The sequence below is a fragment of the Schistocerca serialis genome, chromosome 7 (genome assembly GCF_023864345.2).
Source record: "Schistocerca serialis cubense isolate TAMUIC-IGC-003099 chromosome 7, iqSchSeri2.2, whole genome shotgun sequence".
Classification (NCBI taxonomy): Eukaryota; Metazoa; Arthropoda; class Insecta; order Orthoptera; family Acrididae; genus Schistocerca; species Schistocerca serialis.
Window position 1 is genome coordinate 516200902 of NC_064644.1, and position 12312 is coordinate 516213213.

Sequence of the window (12312 nt, forward strand, 5' to 3'; positions counted from 1 at the left end):
ATGCATTGGTGTCTGAAACATGTTCCTCAGTGCTTTTCGGCAGTGCATTTGCACCGGCAACATTCACATTTTGACAAGCAGAAAATGTGTCTTGACTTATTTGAGAAAACGGTGATGACCCAAAACCTGACTCTACAGTATTTGCGATATTGTGTTCTGTCATTCCCGATTCCTGAGGCGAGCTGTTGCCGACCAATCGATCGATAACGCTTCCCTGTTCACTACCTGTTTCACTGTCTACACCATTGTTTGCCGCCCGCTCCATTTCCCTATGCGCAATTACCAAATTACTACTTTGAACATTAGTTAATTCATTACTCTGCGGCGCTAACACACTGCCTTCGTCTTCACTGTCATTTCTCAGTTTACTTTGGAGCCTAGTATTACGTTTTTCACACGCCATAATTGTCACAATATTTCACACGATAACACAGAAAAGCACAATTTGAAGAGCAAAATAAAATAACATAGCAATGGAAATAATGTCTACTTAATTGCCAGCGCAGCTGCGAAATACTTGGTGCAAATCTACATGCATGCCACAACTGTTTTACTGTACAACAATGAAAGGCTACAACTACAAAGGAGATTCTCTCTACAATTACGCGCTAGCAGTAAACAACATCTACACTAATTACACAAACTACAAGAAAAATCAGAAGATTCCAGTGAGGTATCCTAGGCTAAGGGTCGACATATGAAACGTCCCCTTTCAACAATTTATACATGACTGTGCTTAAACTGACACACAATATTTTGTTAGCGCACCGCAATCTGACTTTCAAAATTCCCTACAAAAGAATGGCCCTGACTAACATTAAACTATACCTTTCACAAATCACTTACCTCACAAAAATCTTCGCTGCTCAAGCTACTGCAATACAGCGAGCGCCACTACTGCCAGCTAAATAAAACATTCAAACTATGGAAGGCACTAACTACTGATAGGGATAGTTAGCAAATGAAAGATATTAATAGAGAACAAACAATGTATTTACCTTGATATCATCATATATAAATATAGCAGTTCATGAAAAATTACAAAACTCCGCCATCTCTCTCCCCACATCCACCACTGCTGGCGGCTCACCTCCAACTGCGCAACGCTACGCGCTGTTCACAGCCAGCTGCCTAACACTACAATGGCGAGTATTACAACAATGCAAAGCAGCCACAGACTGCACACATCACAGCCAGTGATTTTCATATTGAGCGCTACGTAACGTTGCCAATAAGAAAACATAAACAGCCTACTTACATAGAGAAAACATAAACAGCCTACTTACAATGTTAAGTCCCATAGTGCTCAGAGCCATTCGAACCATTTGATAAGACGTGGGAAATTAGAGCTCATATGGAGGCATATACATAGCCGTTTTCCTCTTGTTCTGTTTGCGAGTGGAACAGGGAAGAAAATGACTAGTAGTGATACGGGGTATCCTCTGCCATGCGCCCTAAGGTGGAGTGCGGAGTATCCATATGCTGTAGATGTAGACAATAAGTAGTTGTTTTCGAGAATATCTTGTGGTCATGTAGAAATGTCCGCTTAAATGTTTTACTTTCTCGTTATTATTTTTTTCGTTTCCCTTAATAAAACGATCTGTTTCACAGTTCGCTTCAGTTACCTGTGCCTAGTTACGAAGATGCTGACGGACGGCTACTACCGATCTGTTTCACCGGCAAAACAAACTGCGTAATTGTCATTTAGAAGTGTTAGCGCGATGAATATGACGTCACTGAGGCCTCAATTAGAACTGAACTTTCTTTTGTTAAAGAAAATTGGATTTTATAGAAAGAAGTTGTCCTTCAAAGCAATCTATGATGCTGTTACAGCTGACCCATAGTTCTGAATCGTTTGAGCCAATAACAAAAATTCCTAAATAGCAAAAATTAAAAAAATAAATGAAGTACAAAAACAATCACGTTAAGATACAATTACAGATTACAACTAAATAATGTAACTTTGTCTTGGTTTTGTTGTTGAGAATGCTACGTGCTAGTTGTCGAAAATGTGCGAGATATTTACAACAAAATGTTTTGGGCCTACATTATTCCATTATAAAGCTTCATAGTGAAAGAAAACACAAATAATTACACTACAGTACTGCACTGCACTTTCTGACAATCATGTAGATCTATGTGTATTCCCTTGTAGTATTGCAAGCCTTAAAGTTACTATGGCATTAAGCCAAGTAAAATGCCAGCAGCAAACATGCACTGTCCAACATAAAAAAAACTCTTTCTGGAACATGTCATGTTGGTGCATTACACGCTCCCCCTCCTCCTCCCCCCCCAAAAAAGCTATGTTATTAACTAAAAGGCAACTGCCCTCATTTATCAAAATTTATACTATCATGTAACATTTCCATCCAAGCCTCCAATGATGCTGTTGTCTTCAGTAAAATCCTTGAAGGTTTATGTGTCAAGTGACAGCAATTCCTAAAGGCCAAAGCTGTATCTATGATGCGTCTATACAGAATAACCAGCATTATATATTAAAACTTGACGGCCACTACTTAGATGAGATCGGTGGCTGCTTCTCAACGAGGGAACAACTAAATTGGGCCCAGAAATACCCCATACCCCTTGGCCACTTCTGCCTTTTCATTTAACACGTTGAGGCATTCTTGTTATAAAGCACAAAATGATGCCATTTTTTTCTATATACAATAACCACCACCCTTTATCTTCAAATTGCAATACATTCATATTGTCTTTGATGCTTCCCAACGAATGCTGCACATTATTGATGTGCTTTGCCAACGCCGAAGAACCATTCTCTTTGCTGTTATGCTCTTTAAATTCCATTCCAACGTTTCCTGATGTTTGACCGCCACACTTCATCTCACAACAACTATTTCATGAACTATTGTCTTCGCCATATAGTTCTCATCTGTTTGAATCTTGTGGTTCAGCCTCCAGTGTTTGTCATCCTGAATGCAATTTTAAGTCTTTCTTTGTCGAATAACCTCGCCAGTTGCTATGAGATAATTTCGAAGTATGGCATGACTCTATGTTTCCTCAGACTTACATCGCTTGTTCCTTTCTGTGTCCTACCGTTACATGAATTCTACCTATTAATTACATGAATGTTTGGTGTCCGCCCTTTAGGACACATCATGGAACCCGCAACTTTGATACATGTTATATAAACTGAAGCTGAGAGGTGGGGGACGGCAAGAACGGAAAGAAAAGGGAGGAAAGATGTATGAAATCCATCGGGACTTTTGCCGAGTCTGCGGCGCCGTGTGATGGTATGTGCCGGACCAGGATTCTTAACAGGGACCAATGCGTCCTGGTGGCGCAGCAGTTTACGTAACTGCCTAGTAAGCGGGAGGTCCCGAGTTCGAATTCCGGTCCGGCACACGTTTTCACTCGTCACTGCTGAATCCGCATGAAGTGACATCATGAGTTCCTCCCTTTTCCTTTCCTTTCTCCCCCTACATCTTCAATATACGTAATCTATTTGTTAAACCTGCCTCTAAACAATTTTCTACCGCTATTTTTATAAACGTTTTCCTCATTCTTGTTCTTAGGGCTTGGTATTAGTCCAATGCACTGCATTTTTGAATAATGCTATTGTATGTTTATGGGGATGGGATGATATCTTCTAAGCAGATGCTCCTACTAACGTCTATTCCTACATGCCCTGTCTTAAGGTTGTTATTCTTGTTCTCTCAGACAGCCTTGTTGTTTAACTTCCCTTTGGTTTCTGTATAGCTACATCTTAACTGTAACCCAGGTTAGAAAACAGCAAACGCCATTGTCAGCATATGAGATGCAATACAGATGCTGTAAAAAACACTGTAAGAAGTGGTACTCGTTGATCTGGAGTAATACACAACGGTATTATATAGTTCAAAAAAAGGGAGAAACCTCTCACGAACCACAAATGTAGTGAAATGTGTACTTCTTTGAAAATTGTGTTGTTTTTCTGCCAGCAAATTATCTCTCGCAGTTCAGATCTGCACACAGCTTTGAGGGAAAATGGCCACTTTTTATGCTTGCAGATGGCTACAGTGAGGACATCGCTTACGTCGAAATCGATGGCGATCAGGGTCATCCAGAGCCCTGTACTGATATGGTTCCCGACGAAGACTGCTTCCAACTGCGCAGTTCCCAAACCACTATCAGGAGTTCGACCAAGGTCGCTGGGCCATGTATCAACATAACTGTCTCGAGCCCTGGCCCAGGTAGTGCTAGAATCCTAAGCTGCCATAACCATCAAGGCAGCTATATGTATGGCGGACTCGAGCAGTACAACCAGCTGTGGCCCATAGAGGAAAATGTGTACAGCAATTACCCGTATGTCACGAAACAGCAGGACAATGTTGGCATCGCCGAGAGGTATTGGCTTTTCTCTGATGGTAGGTACTTGCACGTTTCTCCCAATGTGCCCCTGTTCATAGACCAGCATACTAACGAATCGGGTGACGCGCTGTGTCTCATCGCTGAGAACCAGGCCCCCTACCCAGTCGATCGGACTGACATAGTCTTCCAGATGCTGACGTGCGACTTCGACGACGCGAGACAAGCACACGAGGACGCTGTAGAGAGATTCCTGGGCAAGCCGACCGGGATACCTGACGAGCGAATGACCACACACCCCATATGGTCCACCTGGGCGCGGTACAAGAGAGACATTGACGATTCTACAGTGAGGGAGCTGGCTAGTGAGATACTCGCTAACGGCTTCAACAACAGTCAGATAGAGATAGACGACCTGTGGGAGACGTGTTACGGGAGCCTGACGTTCAACACGACCAAGTTCCCTGACGTCAGGTCGCTCGTGGACGACCTGCATGACCTGGGGTTCCGAGTCACTCTGTGGGTCCACCCGTTCATCAACCTGGACTGCGAGCCCTACCACTCTGAGGCGCTGGCCAACGGCTACTTCGTCACCAATACCGACGGCAGCCCCAACAGCACCTGGTGGAACGGCGACGGCAGTGTCGTCGACTTCACAAACCCAGAAGCGGCGGCCTGGTGGGCGGGTCGGCTGTCGGTGAGTACAGTCTGCGTCATACTGTGTGATACCTGGTATGCCTACATGACAGGCTAAGAGTTTCTAGTCATGCAAAAGTTTCTTTACTTGATATTATGGACTTTCTAGCCGGAAAGGTACGGTGTGGACAAAATAAAAGTGGCTGGAAAAAATTTGATGCTCCATAAGGTAGGCAATGCAACTTTAGAGGGCTATTCTGGAAGTAAGGGCCGATCGGTCGCGAAAGGATACCGCAGTGAGAACTGATGAAGCTTTGTATACAGGGTGGTCCATTGATCGGGACCTGGCCAAATATCTCAAGAAATAAGCGTCAAACGAAAAAACTACAAAGAACGAAACTTGTCTAGCTTGAAGGGGGAAACCAGATGGCGCTATGGTTGGCCCGCTAGATGGCGCTGCCATAGTTCAAACGGATATGAACTGCGTTTTTTAAAATACTAACCCCCATTTCTATTACATATTCGTGTAGTATGTAAAGAAATATGAATGTTTTAGTTGGACCACTTTTTTCGTTTTGTGATAGATGGTGATGCAATAGTTACAAACATATGGCTCACAATTTTAGACGAACAGTTGGTAACAGGTAGGTTTTTTAAATTAAAATACAGAACGTAGGTACGTTTGAGCATTTTATTTCGGTTGTTCCAATGTGATACATGTACCTTTGTGAACTTATCATTTCTGAGAACGCATACTGCTACACCGTGATTACCTGTAAATACCACATTAATGCAATAAATGCTCAAAATGATGTCCGTCAACCTCAATGCATTTCGCAATACGTGTAATGACATTCCTCTCAACAGCGAGTAGTTCGCCCTCCGTAATATTCGCACATGCATTGACAATGCGCTGACGCCTGCTGTCAGGCGTTGTCGGTGGATCACGACAGCAAATATCCTTCAACTTTCCCCGCAGAAAGAAAGCCGGGGACGTCAGATCTGGTGAACGTGCGGGCCATGGTATGGTGCTTCGACGACCAACATCACCTGTAATGAAATATGCTATTCAGTACCATATCAACCGCCGGACATCCATCATGATGGAAGTACATCGCCATTCTGTCATGCAGTAAAACATCTTGTAGTAACATCGGTAGAACATTATGTAGGAAATCAGCATACATTGCACAATTTAGATTGCCATCGATAAAATGGGAGCCAATTATCCTTCCTCCCATAATGCCGCACCATACATTAACCCGACAAGGTCGTTGATGTTCCACTTGTCGCAGCCATCGTGGATTTCCCGTTGCCCAATAGTGCATATTATGCCGGTTTACATTACCGCTGTTGGTGAATGACGCTTCGTCGCTAAATACACTCCTGGAAATGGAAAAAAGAACACATTGACACCGGTGTGTCAGACCCACCATACTTGCTCCGGACACTGCGAGAGGGCTGTACAAGCAATGATCACACGCACGGCACAGCGGACACACCAGGAACCGCGGTGTTGACCGTCGAATGGCGCTAGCTGCGCAGCATTTGTGCACCGCCGCCGTCAGTGTCAGCCAGTTTGCCGTGGCATACGGAGCTCCATCGCAGTCTTTAACACTGGTAGCATGCCGCGACAGCGTGGACGTGAACCGTATGTGCAGTTGACGGACTTTGAGTGAGGGCGTATAGTGGGCATGCGGGAGGCCGGGTGGACGTACCGCCGAATTGCTCAACACGTGGGGCGTGAGGTCTCCACAGTACATCGATGTTGTCGCCAGTGGTCGGCGGAAGGTGCACGTGCCCGTCGACCTGGGACCGGACCGCAGCGACGCACGGATGCACGCCAAGACCGTAAGATCCTACGCAGTGCCGTAGGGGACCGCACCGCCACTTCCCAGCAAATTAGGGACACTGTTGCTCCTGGGGTATCGGCGAGGACCATTCGCAACCGTCTCCATGAAGCTGGGCTACGGTCCCGCACACCGTTAGGCCGTCTTCCGCTCACGCCCCAACATCGTGCAGCCCGCCTCCAGTGGTGTCGCGACAGGCGTGAATGGAGGGACGAATGGAGACGTGTCGTCTTCAGCGATGAGAGTCGCTTCTGTCTTGGTGCCAATGATGGTCGTATGCGTGTTTGGCGCCGTCCAGGTGAGCGCCACAATCAGGACTGCATACGACCGAGGCACACAGGGCAAACACCCGGCATCATGGTGTGGGGAGCGATCTCCTACACGGGCCGTACACCACTGGTGATCGTCGAGGGGACACTGAATAGTGCACGGTACATCCAAACCGTCATCGAACCCATCGTTCTACCATTCCTAGACCGGCAAGGGAACGTGCTGTTCCAACAGGACAATGCACGTCCGCATGTATCCCGTGCCACCCAACGTGCTCTAGAAGGTGTAAGTCAACTACCCTGGCCAGCAAGATCTCCGGATCTGTCCCCCATTGAGCATGTTTGGGACTGGATGAAGCGTCGTCTCACGCGGTCTGCACGTCCAGCACGAACGCTGGTCCAACTGAGGCGCCAGGTGGAAATGGCATGGCAAGCCGTTCCACAGGACTACATCCAGCATCTCTACGATCGTCTCCATGGGAGAATAGCAGCCTGCATTGCTGCGAAAGGTGGATATACACTGTACTAGTGCCGACATTGTGCATGCTCTGTTGCCTGTGTCTATGTGCCTGTGGTTCTGTCAGTGTGATCATGTGATGTATCTGACCCCAGGAATGTGTCAATAAAGTTTCCCCTTCCTGGGACAATGAATTCACGGTGTTCTTATTTCAATTTCCAGGAGTGTAGAATGCGTGCAAAAAATCTGTCATCGTCCCGGGATTTCTCTTGTGCCTAGTGGCAGAACTGTACACGACGTTCAAAGTCGTCGCCGTGCAATTTCCGGGGGCATAGAAATATGGCACGGGTGCAATCGATGTTGATGTAGCATTCTCAACACCGACGTTTTTCAGATTCCCGAATCTCGCGCAATTTGTCTGCTACTGATGTGCGGATTAGCCGCGACAGCAACTAAAACACCTACTTGGGCATCATCATTTGCTGGAGGTCGTGGTTGACGTTTCACATGTGGCTGAACACTTCCTGTTTCCTTAAATAACGTATCTATCCGGCGAACGGTCCAGACACTTGGATGAAGTTGTCCAGGATACCGAGCAGCATACATAGCACACGCCCGTTGGGCATTTTGATGACAATAGCCATACATCAACACGATTTCCGCAATTGGTAAACGGTCCATTTTAACACGGGTAATGTATCACGAAGCAAATATCGTCCGCACTGGCGGAATGTTACGTGATACCACGTACTTATACGTTTGTGACTATTACAGCGCCATCTGTCAGAAAGCGAAAAAAGTGGCCCAACTAAAACATTCATATTTCTTTACGTACTACACGAATGTGTAATAAAAATGGGGGTTGCTATTTAAAAAAACGCAGTTGATATCCGTTTGACCTATGGCAGGGCCATCTAGCGGGGCAACCATAGCGCCATCTGGTTTCCCCCTTCAAGCTAGACGAGTTTCATTCTTTGCGGTTTTTTCGTTTGATGCTTATTTCGTGAGATATTTGGCCCGGCCACTATCAATGGACAATTCTGTAGACGTGATGAACGGTGCCTCTAGTATAACCGTCGATCGCGTCACTTCGCTCTTTTCAGTCCTGAGAGTACAGTGAACACTTAAAGATGCCTAGAAAACAGAGTCACGCCTGCAGTATGAGTGCCTGTGAGAGATTCCGCGTGATTTCATGCAGCCCACACTACATAACTGTCACGATTTTCGTTTTTCGTGACAGTTATCGGCCGCACACTGCGGCGGCGATGAGAACGCACCTTCAGCGTTTTCGATGGGAGGTGTTTGATCACCTCTATATTAAAGCCACTGAACCATTAATTAGGGCGGTTCACAAACAACAAGTACACATGTCATTCCAAAACGTTATCGTGGAAGTAGGGGCAGGAGGTGCTGGGGAATACCTTTTTATTTTAAAGACTTTCTCAAGAATAAATTTTTAAGTCTGACATTTTTAAGAAAACAATCCCAAAAACAATTTGAACACTACGGTCAACTTTCGTGAAGAATGGCTATTCTAGCAAGGATATAGATCGAGCACTTCGCTCTAGGCAAAGAATCAGGAGTAACGACGAACAACAGTCGCCCAAGGACAAAGTTTTTCTTCCGTTCATCAGTAAGGTCACAGATCGCATTGGGAAAGTTTTAGGCAAGTATGGGGTGGAAACTATTTTCAGACCCACCAAGAAAATAAAAGAATTTTTAAGGTCGGCAAAAGAAGCACGACACCCTTTGGCTACACCGGGGGTATATAAAATTCCTCGTAGTTGTGGACAGGTTTACATCGGTACCACAAAGATAAGTGTGAACACCCGTCTTGTTGAACATAAGAGGAATTGCCGCCTTGGTCACACGAATAAATTGGCAGTAGCGGAACATGGTTACCAGGAAGGTGATCAAGAAATAAAATTCAGCGAGACGAGCGTCATATCAAAAACCTCGCATTATTAAGCACGCCTGTATTGAGAGGCTATCGAGATTGATAAACATCGTAACAATTTTAACAGAAAAGACGATAAAAATTGGATGTTAGTGTTGCACCGCAAGCATAACGATCGATTACTTTCAATCGAGAATGTTGGCATTACCAGAGACAATCTCATAGCCGACGCCGCGTGATCGTCAGTGGCGCCCTCTGTACTGCCTATATAATCAGCGCTTCCTCGAGGTCTCTTCGCAGTTCGCCGCTTTACCTCCGAGGATGTCTCCTGCAGTCGGAGACGAAACGTCAGGAGAGAGTTTTATACTTCGACCACGGCCAACCAGCCCGGAAGTTTTAAGTGAAGAATTTCCAATAGCTGACTAATTTTGTTTATGAAAAGGAGATTGCAAGGTATGACGTTAACAACTTCCCATTAATAAGATTTTAAACTTCTCATATATATATATATATATATATATATATATATATATATATATATATATATATATTCCTTAAAGAAAAAAAAACCTTTAAGTAGATAGTTTGTACTAAAGTTAAAATAGTTATCTCTTGCCAGTGAAATAACTTATATTACACTTGTCAGTTGTTCCAAGATAAATGTGAATAAGCCAGCGCACAAACCTTAACATTAAAGGCAGTTTCCAAAAAAAAAAAAAAATTTTCTTCGCTCGGTGAACGAGTGACACGTCTAAAGGGGCCCAGATCACAATAATCGGAATAGTTATTGGTGGTCACAGCAAATCAGCCCCAAAAACTTGCATTACAAGCCACCATCTTCCCGAGTTACCCGAAACCAGAAGATGTACAGACTCTGAACCACAGAGACACACAACACCGACCCTAAATCACCCAATCAAGGTATGAATGAAACGGCCCTTCCAAGAAGCAATTACCACATTCCCGCGGACAGGGAAACGCAATTTGTGGTGGGGAGACCCCAACAAAACCACTGGTGAAGAAACTCATAGACTTCGCTACAACTTGAAAAACCCCTTTTATCTCTACATAAAAACAGTACTCAACTTCTCAGATTCCACCACAGCGCCGGGAACACGTTGCACTTCCTTATGCTCGTCATAGCCAGCCGCTGCCAGTGATTTCAACGGCCGATAAGAAGACACACGGTCCCACACGCTGATCTCCTGCACCACGGCTTCTAAGCTTCATAAGCCACGTACATGTGGGTAAGGCAGACTTAGCCCCTGACAGCCAAGAGGTGGGCCAAAGCACGTGGCGAGCAGTTGACGACCCCCAACAGCAGGGCCCCGCTCGCGCCACCACCTCTCTCGGTCACAGCCCAGTACGTACCCCTCGATCGTCACGCGACTGTACACTTGCTCCACCTCCCGCCAGAGGGCGGTAGCGATCCAAACAGCGCGCCAAACCGAAAGCGCCACCGCAAACACTAGACGCGAAGCGAAAGCACTCCGCCTGGAGCGCTTTTCGAAGAGCCGGACACAACTACGGCTCACCCACCGTTATTGACTAGTGGATTATAGCCTAACCGTTTAAAGAAGTTTAACCGTGTGCAACTGATAAAGGCTGAGTGGTTAATATTTGCACGGTAGTTGTTTCGTATCAAATCCAACAAAGCTAATTAGGATGTGAGATAGCAATAATCAGTACATACTTCGTTGTTAATGCTCTGTATCTTTTGTCTAAACAGCACAAATCAGGCAGTTACTCCCTTCGTCTGACAAAGTAGTTGCGGTTAACTCACCACAAGTCGCCTATTAATGTTATCACACGCCAATATTCTTCACGTGCCACTGAATGCACAATCCTCACTGCAGTCCAAATCGCGGGTGTCCTGCGCGGTTGTTGCGTAATCACGGTGCACAAATGAACACTTAAACACATCAAACAAATCACTCAGTTAACGCCATTTACGTATTTGCTGGAGGTCAGGCCCACGGCTTTGGGTGACACACACACAGACGTTAAACAGTTGTAAACGTGGTCGGCCGTCGTATCGAAATCCGCCCTACTCGCTTAGCAGTCAATTTACTGGCTCGGAGTCTCAACATTGACTACTCTCTGGTGCACTGGGCGCTCGACTATCGATAGTACCTACTGCGACCTGTGTGAGGAGAAGACATATTGTTCTCAATATGTGAGGGCGGTTGACCCCTTACAACCCACCATACAACCCGGACTTGGTTCGATCTAAGTTTCATCTCTGCTCACATGAATCGTTGGCTATGAAGAAAACACTTTGGCACAGACGAGAATCTGCAGATCGGCGTAGAGAATTGGCAGAAAACGCAGGCGGCTGCCGTCTATGACGAGGGTATTGGAAAGGTGGCACAATGCTACGGTAAAAGTCTTACTCGTAGCGGCGCCCAGGTAGAGAAGCAGCTGAATGTTGTAGTTAACTGTTAGAAAAAGAATTGATTTTCGCTGTGGTTTCCATTTCGCAATCGACCGTTGCTTACTTTCTGAATAACCCTCGAACATCATCTGCATCCCAGGCGGGGATGCAACTAAATGCCATTTCGAGTTTGCGACAGTCCGTTGTAGTCACGATACTAGAACCTGTGCACCTCTCTTCATTGGTGCTACGGAATGTAGTTCCCAGATCATGTTTTGTGGGTCACTTCGTTGCAAGCTGAAATCGACCTCGAATAAAATACCATTTGTGGCACTCATACCTGCTATCACAGCTTCCACTCAAGTTCAACATTCCTTTAACTCTGTATGTATGCTAACGACGTAGAGTTGTATCTAGAGATGCAGATCTAAGAACATTCAGTTCCTTATCACAATGAGCACGAAACCCAGGTCTTAAACTAAACTCTAAGACATCACATAGTAGTGGTTAGACACTGGACT

At 45.4% G+C, this 12312-nt stretch overlaps 1 protein-coding gene across 1 annotated transcript in view; it reads left to right on the forward strand.

Annotated features, from left to right (window-relative positions):
* Nucleotides 1-12312, forward strand: part of LOC126413185 (myogenesis-regulating glycosidase-like) — an 81643-nt gene that overhangs the window by 29440 nt on the left and 39891 nt on the right. Inside the window, exon 3 of the mRNA XM_050083080.1 lies at nucleotides 4011-5005. Within this exon, the coding sequence (XP_049939037.1) occupies nucleotides 4011-5005 (995 nt within the window). The remainder of the gene's footprint in view (nucleotides 1-4010; nucleotides 5006-12312) is intronic.